Genomic DNA, 17,671 nt, shown 5'->3' with positions numbered 1-17,671 from the left:
CAGCGCGGATTTGAGGACACGCGTCGTCTGCTGGTAGCGCGGCGTTACCGCCACAGCCTGCAGCCGGGACCGCCACGGCAACGGCCGCTCCGCCCTCCCCGGCCTCACGCGCACCACTTCCCGCCTCATTGCTCGGCGCTGCGGCAACGCCTACTTCCGCCCTCAGGGCCAATGGCAGGGCAGTACCGACACCTTATCCCGCCCATTTTGTCCCGGTAGCGGAAGTGGATTCTCCGCCAGTGGCGCCATATTGGTTTGTGGAAGTAGGGGGGAGGGGGAGCGGAAGGAAGAACCCGGCTTGGGCGTCTGTGAGTAGCTGCTGCCCTGTGTCGGCGCCTGGGGGCCCGGCCGGGGCCGCGGGGAGAGCGGGGAAACCTTGTGCCTCTGGGCTGGCGGGCTTGGGGGCACTGCGGCGGGCGGAGGCGGTGACAGCCCCCGGGCGAGAGGGCGCCTTGAGCGAGGGGCTCCTCCGGGAACGCGGGGGCTTCCCCGGGCTCGGCCTGGGCGCTCCTGCGGGCCGCGCTGCCGGTCGCTGCCTGCCGGCTGTAGGGCTGCTACTGGGCGGGCTGGGCCGGCCTACCCGGGCCTGCCGGAGGGCTTGGTTTCCCTCTCGCTAAGCCGCTGTCCGCCGTGGTGCTGGTCCCGGGCCCTCCTCGCCTTAGCGGGCCACGCGCCGGTCTCGAGGGCCTCTCGTTCTGGTTTCTGTGCCAGAACAGTGCTAAAAGCTTTGCGTTTTTCCACAGTGTCTTGTATTGCTGTTGTCCCACAGCGTTTCGTCTTAGGTAGCGCTCAGGGTACGCGAAGCCCACGTTTCTGGGTAAATGCAAGGAGAGCGGGTGCTGCTGTTCAGGCAGTTGTGAGTTTCTGACAGACCGGGTCAAGTGAAGCAGTGACTTTTTTAGGATTGAAAACCGGTTTGCACAACCAATGGGTCATTTTCCTGCGGTTGTCCATTCACCCTGTTATTAATGAATCGCATTAGTGTTGCTCTTCAGACATTTCCTCTATGAGATAAGGAAACTTGTATGAGCAGTAATATGTTTTTAGTAGTTATATGCTTCATTTGTATTTCAAACTTAAGAAAAATCTATATCACAATCAGAGTATTGTTTGAAAATTCTGTACTTCTCTGTATGTGATGATGTGAGTCATAAGGTAAATGTCTTTACTGCCCCAGGTCCTGTCCTTTTTAAGAACTCAACAATGCAGTGGCATTTGTAATGATGTTACCACAACAGTTGTGGTTAAAAGCATAATTGTTGAAAGTCATGCATTTTCCTACTTTGTATTTTTCAGCAGAGAAAACCATTTTGATATGGTCTAGTTTTAGTAGCAGTCCATATTCAGCTAGTAGCAAACTATTCAATTGTTTGTTATATTAATCTTTGTATATCTTTCTGATAATTGGCTTTATGGAAATGGCTGAAGGCTTATCATAACTCATTGTGCTGAACAGTAAAGTCTTATGTTACATTATGAAAGGGGGATTGCTACTATTTAGATTTAATTATTCCCTTAAACTAGTGAGTTCTGACTTGTGTTCTTAACTGTAAACTACCTTCAAAGAAATGCCAAAGACTGCTTTTCTTAATAATCATCTAATTACAGATGTTCTTTCAGTAAAGTTTTAATGTGATAAGAAATATTAACTTCTAAACTATGTCATGCGATACACTTCAATCTATGCTACTTAAACTGAGCTGATGAGAGGTTTCACTAAGATAGTGTTGCCTGGTTGTGTTTCTTGGTCGCTATGGAAGAGCTGTACGTACAATAAAAAAATCACATACAGTGTCATTTTTTGCACCAAGCAAAATGCCTATTCTGTTATAAAGCCATCAGTAGCCTTACATACATGATTCTTTATTTGATTTGCATAGGTTAACATTTAGAAGATTGTAATATCAGGTGTATTTATAGCCTGTATTTGCTATGGAGGTATCTGTAAAATTAATTTTGATATTAGGAGAATTCTTATGTTCATGATCTTTAGAGAATTACTATCTGATCAATAGATTTAATACCTTTGTTACGGCTTTATACTTCAGGACATTTCAAAAAAACCCCAAACTAAAGCACAGTATTATGCTCAGCTGATAATGCTGAGTAACTTATTTTTTCTGCAGTGCAGTGAATGGGGAGAATAATAATTGCTTCCTTTTGCCTGTGTTGAAAAAGTCTATATCTATAGCGTATGAGTTTCGATTTGATTTTTTTTTTCTAGCTATAGCTTGAATTAAAGTGGACTGCAGCTCCTGAAGCCCCATAATGAATCCCCTTATCTTTTGAAGTGTAACAGAACTCCTTTTTTTCTACTTACTAATTATGCCATATGATGTAGTTTCCAGATGTTTACAGAAAAAATATACAACTTTAAGGTTGTCTGCCTCCCCAGATTGTCATTGGTCTCAAATTACTTTTTGCAACAGTCACTGTATTGCAGCATCTAAGATTATTTACGTTTTTCTGATTGAGTCATGTTTCGTATGTCTTTATTGTCATCTGAGGCTCTTGAGATATTAATACAGGGCTGAAAGTACTCCCACTATCCCAGCTATGTAGTCCCACCCACAGATGAGGACTCCAGGAAGTGATGTCAGGGATTCCTTTTGGTGATGTGGCAGAAATGTTTCTGTTTAGAATCCATTTTATTTTGTTTGTTTTATATCTTGAAGTGAACTGTAAAACTTAGTTGAGCTTAACTGAAAAGAAAAATAAGGATCTTAATTTGGTAGCAGAGCATATCCTAAAAAATAATTCCTTTGGTTAATGTTTTTACCTGAGTTCAGAATCCTGGCCTTTTTACTATACAGTTTTGCTAATGCATAAAACTTTTTTGTGACTGCTGAGCTCTTCACGTTCAAGAGAGAGATAAACTCATTGAATAATTCTAGCAGTGGACAGTGTGTTGGTTTAGGTACTTAGGTAGAATTTTGTCTGTAACCACTGGTGTACAGAGTCCTGAAATTAAACTTCTTTGCTATCTAGTTAGTATTTAAAAATCCTAAGCAGCTTTTAAAAAAATATTTATTTTGGTTTTGTTCTTTGCCTTTAGAAACTGAGGTGACAGGAGGGTGGTGCTGCAGTTCATATCTCAATGCTTAGATGTTATAACTCAGCTCCTGCCTTATCAAGGTGAAGATGTCTAACGAGGCTCATTCCTGCATTTCTGTATGGACTTTTTTTTTCCCTTCCCTAAAATGGATTGGATCCTGTCTTGCCTTTGTAAAATAACCTGTTCTTTGCTTTCTTGACAATTTCTTTTTGAAATTAATTTATTTTGGAATAAATGTCCTCTCTTTAAGAATACTTCATTAAGAATAATTGGTTTCAAACAGGGCAATCCAAAAGAGTATCATATGTAAATGCTGGTTCAAATAAAGTACTGTAAAGCTTCCCTACTGTAGAGCTTAGATTTTTGTTTTAAACGTTATCTATGTATCCTGTTTTGTTTCCACAGCAACCATGTCAGAAGGGGACAGTATTGGTGAGTCTGTGCATGGAAAGCCTTCTGTGGTCTATAGATTTTTCTCAAGACTTGGACAGGTTGGTTTTCTGTAGGGTTTTTCTGACTCCATTAGAAGCAGGCCTCAGTGCAGCTCCTTAAACTCATTACTTTTTGGATGAGTTGTTGAAATACTAAAATCTGTACAAAAGATTTCCTTTGAAGCCTTTTAAAAATAGATAAATACTATAATACATAGATTAATGGAATATTTAAGGTGTGTATATATGTGACATTGTACAGTGACAATAACAATGTATGGAGGAGTGACTTCAGATGTCATGTCATATTCATCTTAAAGGAAGTAAACTTGCATAAAATATTGAAAATTTAAATTGCTTTATGATGTCCCAAGCACTAAGAATTTTTTTTTGCCTTTGTAAAAACATAGAATTTTCCAAAGGCTTTTAAGTATGTTTATGTTTAATTCAGTTTATTTGTAATAAAGAATACAAATGTTTCACATTATTCTCCTTCCCAAAATACTTTTCACAAATGGTTACTATTTCTAGTGCTACCCCGTAATAAACTTTATTCATCGTGCATCATGTATTTTACAGATGTACACTTTATATTTCCTCCTAGATATACCAGTCCTGGTTAGACAAATCTACTCCATATACTGCAGTGCGATGGATTGTAACTTTGGGTCTGAGTTTTATCTACATGATTAGAGTTTATTTACTGCAGGTAGGAAAACTGAATTTACTGCTAAAGTAGTTTTAGATATCATTACTGTTCTATTTTTTTGTCTTGAGAGTGTTTTTGAAGTATGGTATTGCTTTGGAATTACATATGGTGTCATTTAGCACACAGTAGAAGGTAAATTAGGTGCTCTGAAGAAAGAGCACGTTGGTGTTAAAGTTCTTCAGAATGGAGAATGTGCGAATGCTTGAGGATATTCATCTGATGGCAACAGAAAGTGGAAATACTCCATTAGTTCTGATGAAATTACATAGTAAACTTCTGAAAACTCTGTTACAATTAAGTTTTTACTTTTATGCTAAAGCTGTGTAACAACATGTTCAGGAGCCAGTGGTTACCTTCTGTCATGCAAACAGTAAAGAACTGCCTTTTCAGCATGTTTGTCACTGCAGGCCAGCAGCATTCCTCCACTAACCAGATGCCTCTATTTCCTGCCAGTCTGAAATTCAGTTAACAACTTGAGAACTGTTATTCTGAAAAGCTGAAGATTAGGGATTGAATGTGAAGGCTGTGCAGGTGGTAGTAATAGGAACATTTAAGAGACTGGAGCCTGCAAAGGTGATTAGTAAGTGATGGGTTTATGCTGTTTACTACTTTTATGCTGCTTTTACAGTGTCTACATCTATAGAGCGTGGATGCCTGAGAAGAGCTTTCATATTAAATCTGTCAGTACATGAGGGATTTGCCCTGCTTTCATGTTCTAAGGCTTCTTTTGATTAATACATTAGGTTTATAGTAGTATACCTTAGAAAACACATAGTTTGAAAAGGCTAGTAGGTTTTCTTTTTTTTCTCTTGCTTATTTGTATTGCAGTAAGTTTAGTCAGTATTTAGGTACCTTTAAATGACAATGGTTACATATGTTATCTGTCAGTGCGCAAATAAAAAATACATTCATAAAGGTGATTTCATCTTTTCATAAAGTCAGAATGCTTATTTTATACAGTGTGAATTTTTAATATTTAACTAGTCGAGAAAAGTTTTCATGCTATTGTGAGGATGTAGAAAAGCACTTCTCAGGGAAGCAAAAAACCAGGTTGTTTAATCTTGTTGAAAAATCAGTACCTGCAAATGGTTTTCAGGAAGACTTTAATCTTAGCTCTTTCTTCCTCCCTGCTTCAGGGTTGGTACATTGTGACATATGCCTTGGGAATCTACCATCTAAATCTCTTCATAGCTTTCCTGTCGCCAAAGGTAGACCCCTCTTTAATGGAAGATTCAGGTATGGTGAATAGTTCATTTTGCGATAGTTTTGAATTTAGTGAAGCTTCCAGCTCTTTCTGATACAGTAAAGATGTGCAGTTCTAGCATGACGTTGTGTTTTTAGACATGCAAAAAATCTATACTAGTTGACATCAGATGTCACTATAAAATTTGTCCCTCTTTCAGGACTTCAACATATTCCATATTATATTAATTTTCTATGTTTTGAAAGAAGTTCGTGTGACTTAAGTTCTCCCCATAGTAACCTAAGTGACCTGGCACTCATTTCTATTATCTGTTTTGTTTTGGGAAACCAATGTTAATTTACATTAAAACAGCCAACTCAGTGAAAATTTTTGTTTTGTTTTTTAAAGATAAAAAGTAAAAAAAAAAAATCTGGAGTCTGAATAGTACAGAAAATTAGTGTGAGAGGGTTTGTGGTTTTAGTTTTTTTTCTGTGTTTTTCAGATGATGGTCCTTCCTTACCTACAAGGCAAAATGAAGAATTTCGGCCTTTCATTAGAAGACTCCCAGAGTTTAAATTCTGGTGAGTGGATCCATCTGCCCACGTTGTGTTTTTGAAAAATATAAATATATGCATCAAATTAGTGGTAGCTGGGGTTGAAGGATTAATTGTTAATATTATTTTTAAGGCACTCTGCCACTAAAGGAATCCTGGTTGCTATGGCATGTACATTCTTCGAGGCTTTCAACGTTCCTGTTTTTTGGCCAATCCTTGTGATGTACTTCATTATGCTATTTTGTATCACTATGAAGAGGCAAATCAAGGTAACTTGTCAAGAATAGATAGTAGAATTTGTGATGTCAGAATTTACAGTATTGTTGCAAACTGTCCATCCAGTTGAGCACTTCAGAGGTATTAAATGTGTTGCATATGCTTCTTTCACTAGAGGAATTTGAACAACTAACACTTGAACATTAGTTGAACTTTGAGCAAATATTGACAATGGGAAACAAAAATACTTGGTAAAAGAAGTCTTCATATGCTACATTACAAAAATTTATGCTTGCTTTCAAAAGGTTTCGATCTTAGAATTCAGTATCTGGTTTTTATGCGAGAAGAGTCTTATATCAGCTTCGTTTCTTGAGTTAACTATGGCTATTTTTAATTGAAGAGGTCTTGTAGGATCTCTAATGGGTAAAAAGGGAAGTTCTGACAGATTGGTGCGAGAAAGTAGATGGAGAGAAGGGGAAGAACAACATAAGCAACTCATTCAGACTATTTTTAACAAATTTCTTACAGTTTGTTGGCATTTTAAAAAGAGAACCAATTTTTTTTCCAGCCATTCAGAATTTGGATAGGTGCTGCTATTCAAAGTTGTAAATTAAAGATTAAAGGGTAGTAAAGAATTAGTAGCTCTATGCTCTCTTCAGTTTCCTGTGATCCCCCAATCAGTAATCTTTGCTGTACTGTGTAAGTTGTTGGGTATACACAAATTTGAGATTTATAAGATTGGGCTCATACCCCTATTTAGATGTAAATTGGTGTATGATGAGCTATTTCATTACCTTTACAATACTGAAGAACTGTTTTTCTAGAGGACTTTTTGGTTTGCAATGTGTGTTATGAAACATTTTTTAGTCCTGTGTAAGTTTCTTGCCTCAAAAATTGCTCTCTTCTCTTTACAGCACATGATAAAGTACAGATATATACCCTTCACACATGGCAAGAGGAAATACAAAGGGAAAGAAGATGTGGGAAAGACCTTTGCTAGCTAGAAGATGCAATCAACCTGTTGACCAATTCTGCTTCTAACTAAAGGAACGATTTTGAGCCATTGTAACAATGCCTTTTTTCTTCATAAAAAATGATTAACAGAGTGGTGACAAAGCAGTTGAATTTTCATTTTAAGAGGATCTTGCTATTTTTATCTGAAATATCAGTTTCTTGAAGAAACTGGCATTCTAACCAAATTGCATTGAGTGTATTATCTTTTGTAAGCAGTTGGTGAAAGTTTGGATAATCCCATGGATTTGGGATAATGTATTTCTTTCAAGATCCATTGCACTGGAGAGATTAATGGCTTAAGAGTTGGGTATTTTTACATAGTTCTCCTGCTCAGTATCACCCTGAAGTGCTGTGCACATGTGGAGGAAAAATGTAAGATGGCACACATGATGCTGTTTTCTGCTTCATGGCCGTGTGCTATTTTCATACAAGAATTCAGTAGACCTATAGATGCAGAACTTAAGCCAGTTTCCTAAATGCATGGTATTACTGAGTTATAACCAAACAAATATAGATAGGAATAAGAAATCTACTAGATTATGGGGTTTGCCGTAGGGAAAAAATACTCATAATAGCTTCTGAAGTTACTCATTTGTGTTGGGTTTCAATGCCAGTTTCAGCATTGCATCTCCTAGCAGATGCTAAAACGGGGCTCTTTCTCGATGACTCAAAACTTTATTCAAACTCTATCACAATTTCCTTTGAGGACCTGGAATTATAAAAATATATATTTTAATTGTTAATAGTTGGAGTTTCTTTCATACTTAGGGGGTTCTTGATTAATTTAAGATGACTTCATGCAGCCCCTTCAGAATATACCCAAGCTGGCCATAGCAGACAAACGGTGTGGGTTTTAACACAGCTTTTCATTTTCTATGGGGAAAAAAAAAAAAAAATCAGAGATAAATGACCTGCATGTAAACTTTTTCATGTGATACAACTGCAGTTTTATTAAGTGACTTTTTAATTCCAAAATTTATTAAAAGACAGTGTCCCCCTTTACTTGTTCTCTATCTTTATATACATATATTGATCTAACAGTACTTATGGCTCCTTTTCAATAATGGTTACTCTCAACTTAACTTCATGCAATGCCTTTTTCAACTCTTCAGGGAGCATTCACTTGCAGAAAGTAGGAAAAGATTAGCTCTGTGAAGACTGTGAATGGAGAATAGTGGCAACTTCAACAGACACCTAACTGGAAAATGTATGTAGGCACCATTTCATCTGTTTTTGTCAAAGGAAGTCATTATGGAACTCTGGAATTCAGCCTTCAGTAATCCTGGGAAAATGGCAGATAATTTTAGTTCACATTGATCTCTTGTTTTTTATTTGTATGCGTTTGTTTTATTAGCAGCATGGAAACTAGTAATGTCAGAATTTAAAAATATGAAAACACAGTATCCAGAAAGGGCCTTACAGGAGTCACCTGACTTGGAGAAACTGTCTTCAGGTTTGCTGGAGTTTCTGAATAATACGAGCAAATCGGGGAGAAAAAGATTATGTTTATGTTTGTTAACATTAAAATTAATGACTGGGATGACTCCTACTAAACAGCAGAGTGTTAACAACATCCATTGCAAATTAAACATTTTTACCTCCACTTACTTTCGAACTTTAGTGGCAGCTTGAGATTAGTGCCTTCTCATTCTTAGGTAGGCATAGGTGCTCTATGTTCTGCGGGATTAATGGTTTTCAAATATGGGTTGTGGATGATGTTGGGACAATGGTATAGTTCCTTGGCTGACTCTCAGCATGCAATGGCCAGACAAGTTTGATGGTGTTTTGTTACATGTTGCTCTATTTTTAACACTTAGAAGTGCTAAAAATAAACTGTCCTTACAGAATGCATGAAAACCTTGGCTTGACAACTTCACAGATACTTCCCAGTCATCGATTGCTTCCCATTTGTTTCTATGTGCAACTAAGTGTTTTTCCTTACTGTTTTCTTAGTGAGGAGATCAGGTAGTGATTTCCTTAGGTAGTCATGTTTTGATTCATGATATGGACCATTTTTCTTCCACTGTTGCCTTGACAGTTTTAAATAGGTGAGGGATGCCTGAAAGCTTTCTGGTATAAGAAAGGGATGGTATTGCAGGTCTGAAAATCACTTTTGTACAGTAGCGATGAAGTGGTCTTGTAGTTACCAGCAACTATTTTTTATTCCATTTATAGATAGGAAAAGTTAAACTAATTTTATTGGGGTTTTTATGACGACACTTGGAGATTTAATTTAATTAACTAGCTAACCAGGATCTCTGCAGTACAAATAACCCTCTTAAAAGAAGCACACTTCCCCCTGCCATCCCAAGCCCATATTCAGAGCCATATGTGAAAGATTTATTGAAACTGTAACTCGTGATCCACAGAGTGGATCATCTGGCTTTTTCTCCCCGTCTGTATTTAAAGAACACAAATAAATTTGTCTTGCCGTAAAGAGTGGAGGGGGTCTTGTGGCTGAAGTCAGCTTCTTCCTTATCTGTGTTAGACTGTAGAAAACACCACACAGACAAAACTTAAGTTGTTATAAAACTGATGATTTCTAGTTCACCTTAGTTTCTATTAGTATGCACACTAGGGCTTTGTTGAAACACTTGCTACATTGCTCTAGTCTAAACGTCTAGAATACTCATGAAAAATCTTGATATCTAATAGTGATAGAAGAGCTTTGAGTTTGGGAACTGAATGTTAATTGATCAGCGCAAAGTAGCGTGCATTACTGTGCGTTTGCATTTGTTGCTTCTGTTGATCTAAGGGAAATTCAGTTTGTCAAATCAAGGAAACCTGCTTTATTGTTAACCTTGTTATGAAAACAGAATGGTATGTGACATACGTTTATCACCAGAACTTCCACTACTGTTAAACTAAGGATTTGTGTACAGCTTTTGTCCTTACAAAACATAGAATTTTACTAATACCTTAAGCATGCTATGAAAGGTTGGAAGACTCGTTATCTATACTTAGATTTAGAGAATGAGAATCTGATTTAAGTTTTTCATTGTCCAAAGTGAAGAAAACTATTACATTTGTGTTAAGTACTTTTTAGAAAGACATATTTTTAATATGGTCCAAGAACCATGTTGGAAGAAACAGAAGGGTAGAGGCAGAAATACATTTATTCTGTAAACAGGAATGAAGTGCTACCTTGCACAGGCAGTTACCAGTTTTATAATAAAGTCTTTTTCTTGGACTAACTCCAGCTGTATGACAACTGTATAAAGGGTGTGGGAGTTGAGGCCCTTGTCATGAAACAGAGTAGATTTCTCCTTTACAGTTGATAGTGACGTAGGTAGATCAATTTCTGAGGATGAAACTTCTCTCTGCACAGTGGACATTCAGTCTACAAAAAGAAAATAAATTAGATAAGATGTACTGAATTGCTGTATTTAGAAGTTAAAAAAAAAATCAAATGTAATTGTTTAGCTACACTTAGAAAATAATCATCATCCATAATTAAAAAACCCATTTTTTTTCAGTCCAGTTTGTGATGCAAGCTTAACCATGTAAAGCACTCTTAAGCTAGCCCAACTTAAAGAGCAACTTGAAGTGATATAGGTGCTTAAAAACTGGATGGATTCTTAACAGTTCTTTTGGTGTTTGCTTGTTTATTTTTTTAATCTAGGTGGCAATACTACTTCTTCAGTTAATTTTGCTAACAAGTGGAATCAGAAGAAGCTACAGTGAGAGTCAGTATGAGGTAACATTTATTCATGTACACTAGAAATAGTATTTAAAGATACTGACTGTATGTTGCAAGATACTCTTAGTTCTTTAAATCAGAGCTCTTAATTTTTTGTATCTTTGCTTGGTGAATCCAGTAGGAGAGTCAAAGGATTTATTAGGTCAGCACATTCCAAAAGTTACTGGAATGGTAACAACTGTTGTCAGTGTTTAGAAAAAACAACCTGAAGTCTCTGTATCTGAAACAAAAAATCCTGTACCATGGACATTGAACTGTTCTTCAAGTAGTAAATTAGTTACCAAGCCTTTAGGGCAAAGGATAAGGTGAAGTTGCAATTACAGCAAATGAATGTTTTCAGATCTGAAATAGCACTCTGCAATGCTCTTTAAATACTGTCTACGTACAGATATATGTGCATCTGGGACAGCTTTAGAGTTGACAACAATGCAAAAAAAAATGGTCTAAAATAAATGTCCTCTAACAAGTATAGCTCTATTGTCAGTACTCACACTGAAAACTGATAACTGAAATTGTCAGCAGCCTTCTAAGTGTACTTCTGTTATATTAAAATTTCTATTGCCTCCACATTATTTGAAGATACTTCAAGCAGGGACTCAGCAGGGCACTTTCTAATGCTAACTCATTTGAAGTTCTTGCTTAATTTTCCAGTCAGAGGTGTTAAAAGGAAGTGAGGACTAATCTTCATGCTAGATTACAAGAACAATTTTTAATTGATGCCCAACCACATAAGAGACTAAATAAGCTTGAATTAAGGCCACAGTGCAAAAGGATCATTTACCTAAATTATTCTAATCAGACTTTGAAAGTATGTGTGAAAACTTTAGTTCGTGATGCTTCAGCTTCCTACTGGAAACTATAAAAGCCCAAACTAAAGTTTTGGGAGGTAGATACAAATCCATTTTGCATCTGCTGGCTAATTACAGCTTTGAGTGGTGCTTGGTTCTGTTGTTTGGGGTTTTCTTTTATTTCCCTGTACTCGATTTTCAAGTGGACTAAGTTTTTTGCTTCTTAATTTCAGATTCCTAAGGCAGTACTCAGGAGTTAATATTGTTACATTAAGAATGTTCAACAATCTTCCTTATGTTTTTCATCAAATACCATATTCTGAATACTATGTGATAGGAAATCTGTGTACAGGAACTATTCCTCTAATAACTCATTTCTTCTGATAGCTATCTGGTTAAGAAAATGATCTGGAACACTTTGCTACAGTAGCAGGATAGTTTCAGTTTATAGTTCAGGCAAGACCGAGGAACATGGCTGGGTCTCTACAGGCAAATCTGAAGTGACTTGGTGTCTCCTGACTTGTGTCAGGGTGATGTTAGGAAGGCAGCAGCTCATCACAAGCTACATTCTAGTTTGTGTCTTCAAATGGTGTATCTATCATAGAATTTAACAGCTTGCACAGGTATAACTTTGGTGCCTTGAAATACAGGCCTTTGGCTATACTGATTTTAGTGTCAAGATTGATTTTGGATCTTAGGAAATTCTCTGAGAAGTTGTATTTGCTTGATTCTGTTCCACCACAGCCATACCAGTGTCTGTGTAGGAAAATTTCAGTAGGTCCCACTGCTCACTTCTAAAACAGCTGCAGTAATACATCCGAGTTATAGCACAGACAAACACTTCATCTGTAAATAACACTTGATGCCTTTTTTTCTGGCAAGCAGTTTTCATTCTTTAGAGAAAATAAATGGACAATGTCTTATTCCACAATGTCTATAAAGGCCTTAATGGATGAAAATTCTGTTGTATTTCATTAATCCAGAGCAAAATCCAAGTTTAAAATACCATGTGTAAGAGCTAGCTCAGTCTGGTTGTAACTTACTTATTCCTTTTTACTGGAAACGGGTGAAGAAAGCTTCAGAACATTATGACTTCTGTTTGTTTGCAGTCAGAATTATAGCCTAGGTCTGTAGATAAAGGAACTATCTCCATGTCTGACTCCCAAGTAATCCGATTGCATTTCAGTGGTTGGGACAGAAAACTGCTCACCTTATTTACCTCATCTATGTAATGCATAGTCATACTATTCTGATAAAATATACAGGTCCTGGTAAACTCGCGTGGGGATTTTGGGTGCCTTAGTGAGGGAAAGGGTATTATTTCAACACCTGGCTGACAGGTATTTTCAAGTAGAAATTTCATCATGTTTACCCCTTCCAGCCTCCATCTGTGCTGTACTTACCCGGGTGTTGCACCACTCGGTGATGCACTCCCAGCAGAACAGGTGGCCGCACGGGGTGGCTGTCGTATGTCTCCGTTCTTCCAAACACAGAGTGCAGCGGGAGTGGCGCCCCGTAGTTTTACCCTTGGTCATATTTCTAATTAACATAGTTATATATTAATTTTATTTAGCCTGTTTGCAAGAAATATTTGAGAACACAAGCCTAAAGTAAACCCTGTCTTCAAGTATTAACCCTGTTTGTGAATATCTCAAAAACATGCAAGCAAAGCACGAAATCTAAGAGATGCTTAAAACGGTGAGGAATGTATCCACTGTTACATTACATCAGGTTCTAACAAGTCAGGGTGTCACTCCAGTGTTCTCCCTGTTCATGAAAGCTATTACATTTCCCACCATTGCTTCCACCTCTTTCCTAGTAAGTAAAAATCATACTTCTGGTGAGCCATGTTGCGGTGTAGTTTCCATTCCTGCCTTGCTCTCTGCCTCTGTTTGAAGCTGTACATCTGAACACCAATTGTTAGAAGAAGATGGAAGAGTGAAATTATTCCAAGAAACTTGTAACTTGATCGAATACTCTGATCTTCTCCTTGCAGTCCTCCAAAATGCAGCTACATAATTCACAGAAATAGAGATGCCTCGTTACTGTGGTTTTATGAAACTATTGCCCCCCCCATCAATAAACTCGTGATTTGGGATTCTCATTTCTGTCCAAAAAATTTATATGTTTTCTAGCACTTATCAACCTGCTGTCTCTCGGGAGGTCTAATGTGTCCTAGATGGGTCTCAGTCAGTCTGTCTTGAGTTGTCTGTGTCCATCAAAACTGCTGCCTTAATTGGTTTGGTTTGGTTATGTAGCTCTGAGCAAAGAGTCAGACATCTCTTTTCCACATTGACCTTGGGAGCTGTTGACTTGTGTGTCTACACACATTTCTGGGCCAGTGGCTGATGTTTTTTTGAAAGATACTGAAAAGACCATGTGAAATTAAGCTCTTCATACAGAGAAATGCTATCTAAACGTGTACTGATTTTTGTTCAAAACTGTATTTAGGTATTTCCCATGGATTTATTAAGACACTTCTCACTTTCTGTGTATTTGTAGAAGACAGACTGGACTAGATGGCATTCTGAAGTTACATGGGGTATTAGCTGCTGACAGTGCATTCACATGTATTAGCCATAATCTTTTGGCTGCAGGGACTCATAATCCACCTACATCGCATTAAAAACTTCACCCTCACTCAGTCTGCCCATATTATAATCAGCTCCAGCCCAATTCTATATCCCTTTTGCACACACGGCACCCCAAGAGGCCAAAATACTGCAGTAGACCCCATCTTCAAACAAGAAATGCATCCACTTACATATGTGATTCCTGCGATTCTTTTAGACAGGTGATAGAAAGTGCCCCGTATGTAGAATACTGCCAGATGTAGTCGATGAAGCAAAGGTATGCATTGTTTCAGGACATACACAATCTGTAAGACTCTTCTCTTCTGCTGTTCCGTGAGCTCCCCAGCTTGTTTCTGTATCCAGTTTCGTATTAAGGTCCTGCTGGATAAGCCGAGCGCTGGGTTGCTCTGTGATGTTCTGGACTCATCAGCTTCTATCTGCAACTCGTGTTCCAGATGCAGCAATCCCTTTTCTAAGCAATAGGGCACGAGGGTGTGAAGAGAAATGAAGACAGCCCGTCGAAGAAAAGAAGGCACCCTTTTCTTGGTGGAGTCAACTTGTACAATGTTAACATACTCTTCACCCAGAGTCTGGTAACCTAAATAACATGTGCAACAGAAAACACGCGAGGTAAGATGGCAATTGCAGTATCATTCTCCATGTGGGTGACCAGCGCTGAGAGGCTGCTCAGGTCAGATCACATCGGGTCTTGGAGTTGCAGAAATTGCATTTTTTTTTTTGTGTTGAATGGCGGGAGCGTTACGTTTACATCGGCATCTGCAGCGTCAGTATCTGCAATGGCTTTAGGGTTAAAGCAGGGATGCTTTTTCACGGTGTCATGCACCCCTTTTTTAGAAATAACTTTTGCTTTTAAAAGAAGATATATGTGGGTTGATAAACTGCATTGGAACTCAAAGTTCTGACAGTTTAGTGATTTCATAGTTGAAAGGCATTTATAGAAAAATAAAGAAACACCCCCCCCCCCTTTAAGAAAATCGCTGTCAAGCGGTCTCATCCCGGTCGGTGGACAGACAGCTGCTTTTTCCCGCTCTAGGGAGAAATGCTGACTGGGAAGTTACTGGGCGCGTTACCTGCCAAAGTGGTGAGGACGAAGTAGGTGACATCCGAAAGCAGTTCAAGCTCTTTCCTCCATTCCAGCCACTTCTTGGCACCTAAGGGAGGGGATCACGGCAGTTACCGGACATGGAATTCGTACCGATCCCAGGAATTTCTCCCCGACGCTCCAACACCGGCTTGGCACCCCCTCCGCCCGCCTCCCCCACCCGATCCGGGGGGCGGCGGGGGGGGCTCGGCTGCTCCCGGTGGGTTTCGGAGCCCTGAGGGTGCCCCTGCAGTCCCGAGCCCGGCGGTCCGGCCCCTCTCTGTGGGGCTGGGGGTGAGGCGAAGCGTTACCCGCGAGCCCGTGCAGCGTGGCGCCGGCCGCGCTCCGCAGCCCCCCCCGGTACAGCTCGTCCTTCTGCCCGCACCGCACCAGCTGCGCCGGCCCCGCTGCCGCCGCCATCGCGCGCGGAGGGAGACGGGAGTGCGCGCGGGGGCGGGGCGCACCTCAAGGGGGCGGGGCGCCGGCAGGCGCAGGGATATCGCGTCGTTCCCGGCCGTCTGTGGCGGGAAGGGCGCGCGCCTGAGGCGGCGTCTCATAAAGGGCGGGAGGCGCCTTCCACCGCCCCCTCAGCCAGGGCAGCCACCGCCCCAGTCGCTGCGGTGGGGCTCCCCTCAGGTGCCGCAGGGTGGGTGCCCAGCAGCCTGGCCAGCGCATGGGCGTCGCAGCGCTGCCAGTCAGCGGCGGCTCCGCAGCCCTGGCTGCCTCCCTCAGCGCGCAGAGCAGGCTGGCCTGGGCTCGTCGCCGCCGCCTTGAGGGGCGGCGGCGGCCCAGAAACACGGGCCGTGGCTGGCTGAGGTAAATTGTGTGGGGCCAGGCGAAGGCGGGAGTCCGGGCTCCCCGGTGGCCTCTCCTGAGGGGCTCTGCTGGGTGCCAGAACCGCCGGGCAAGCTCGGGAGCATGTGTCAGCTCTCCCTGGGATCCCTTTGTGTAGGGCCACGAAGATGCTCGGGGGGGCTGGAGCATCTTCCCTGTCAGGACAGGCTGAGAGAGTTGGGGGGGTTCAGCTGGAGAAAAGAAGGCTCCGGGGAGACCTTAGAGCGGCCTCCCAGGACTGAAAGGGGCTACAGGAAAGGGGGGAGGGACTCTTGATCAGGGGTGTAGGGATAGGATATGGGGAGATGGTTTTAAACTGACAGAGGACAGATTTAGATTAGTTATGAGGAAGAAATTCTTCCCTGAGGGTGGCGAGACACTGGCACAGGTTGCCCAGAGAAGCTGTGGCTGCCCCCTCCCTGGAACGGTTCAAGGCCAGGTTGGGACGGTTTGGGCAACCTGGGCTAGTGGAAGGTGGCTCTGCCTGGGGCAGGGGGGTGGGACTGGATGGTCTTTAAGGTCCTTTCCAACCCAAACTGTTCTGTGATTCTATGATTCAGAGCACAGTGCTGCTTGTCCCTGAACATCCACCTGCTACAGCCTGTAGCTGAATGGTTTCCCTCTGTGGTTGATTCACTGGTAGAAGGTGGGATTTGGAGAAAGTCGAGTGAACACAGGTGTTAAGACCTTAGTCAACAGTGTTTCTGATTAATTGCTTTTGATGTTATGTCTAGTTGCTAGTTTATTTAGGGAATTAAGGGTGTACTCCTCTAGTGACTCTTGTCTCATAAGGCTTATTGGCCTTTTATTGAAGTCCAATACTTTCATTTTGTCAAAACACGTTTGGTTTTTTTTCTTAGCAGATTTTAATGTCATGTAGTTATAAATTCAGTTTTGCAACATGCTTAAGTGAAGGGGAAGTTAAACAGATCTGCAATGTAATCGATTTATTTGACAAAACTACTTGGATTAAAATAGATGTTTTCCAGAAGAGTATACACACTAATACTGCAGTAAGTTACTTAAAAGTAATGTGAAAGACTTGGAGCTTGTACTTGGGTTTTTTTTCTTCTCAGTGATGAGAAGCAGAAAGGCAGGCTACCTTCTCACAAACATAAACACAAGTAAACTGGATATCTGTAGTCCTTTAGTTTCCAGTAGTCTGTTATTAGCAATGCAGCTTGGGACATCAAAATTCTAATTTAACTGTAACAAAAGTTGTCAATTATAAGTAAAGCTGTGAGGAATCTTAAAGTTAAATAATACATTCCTATCCCCTCCCTCCTTGCTCCAGGTGCAATTCAAATTTTTATTTGCTAGTGCATGGAAAGGTATGTATCATAAATGAAACTGCACATTGTTCAATCTGTAGCTATAAAATTAATGCAATTAAGAAAAACATTGAGAACGTTTTATTTAGTAAAACAGTAGGGGGAGCACCTGCATAAGAAAATACTCTGAAAAATGGGATATGGAATGTGGAATTTTCACATCTAGTGTGCACTTCCCACT

The 17,671-nt window shown here is 40.4% G+C and overlaps 2 protein-coding genes across 4 annotated transcripts; one reads left to right on the top strand and one right to left on the bottom strand.

Moving 5' to 3' along the window:
- The first annotated feature begins 16 nt into the window (after positions 1-16).
- On the top strand, positions 17-8,164 carry RER1 (retention in endoplasmic reticulum sorting receptor 1). 3 transcript variants are annotated; one of them, XM_074847825.1, is made up of 8 exons: positions 17-308; positions 3,056-3,171; positions 3,461-3,546; positions 4,091-4,195; positions 5,332-5,431; positions 5,881-5,959; positions 6,066-6,201; positions 7,063-8,164. In XM_074847825.1, exons 3-8 carry the CDS (start codon positions 3,466-3,468, stop codon positions 7,150-7,152), a joined length of 591 nt encoding a protein of 196 aa, XP_074703926.1. In that variant the 5' UTR covers positions 17-308; positions 3,056-3,171; positions 3,461-3,465; the 3' UTR covers positions 7,153-8,164. The 3 variants fall into 3 exon arrangements, with proteins under 3 accessions (XP_074703926.1, XP_074703925.1, XP_074703924.1); XM_074847824.1 differs by having other exon boundaries at positions 20-308; positions 3,056-3,135; XM_074847823.1 differs by lacking the exon at positions 3,056-3,171 and having other exon boundaries at positions 25-308.
- Positions 8,165-10,260: 2,096 nt separating this feature from the next.
- PEX10 (peroxisomal biogenesis factor 10) lies at positions 10,261-15,752 on the bottom strand. The gene is made up of 6 exons (XM_074847822.1): positions 15,637-15,752; positions 15,315-15,395; positions 14,415-14,821; positions 13,486-13,661; positions 13,054-13,189; positions 10,261-10,502 (listed from the first exon to the last, which is right to left on the bottom strand). The coding sequence occupies exons 1-6, from the start codon at positions 15,743-15,745 to the stop codon at positions 10,431-10,433; spliced, it is 981 nt and encodes a 326-aa protein (XP_074703923.1). The 5' UTR covers positions 15,746-15,752; the 3' UTR covers positions 10,261-10,430.
- Positions 15,753-17,671: the final 1,919 nt, after the last annotated feature.

This window comes from Strix aluco, chromosome 22 (genome assembly GCF_031877795.1).
Source record: "Strix aluco isolate bStrAlu1 chromosome 22, bStrAlu1.hap1, whole genome shotgun sequence".
Taxonomy (NCBI): Eukaryota; Metazoa; Chordata; class Aves; order Strigiformes; family Strigidae; genus Strix; species Strix aluco.
Note: the sequence above shows the minus strand (reverse complement) of the source record. Positions and strands in the feature narration are given on the sequence as shown.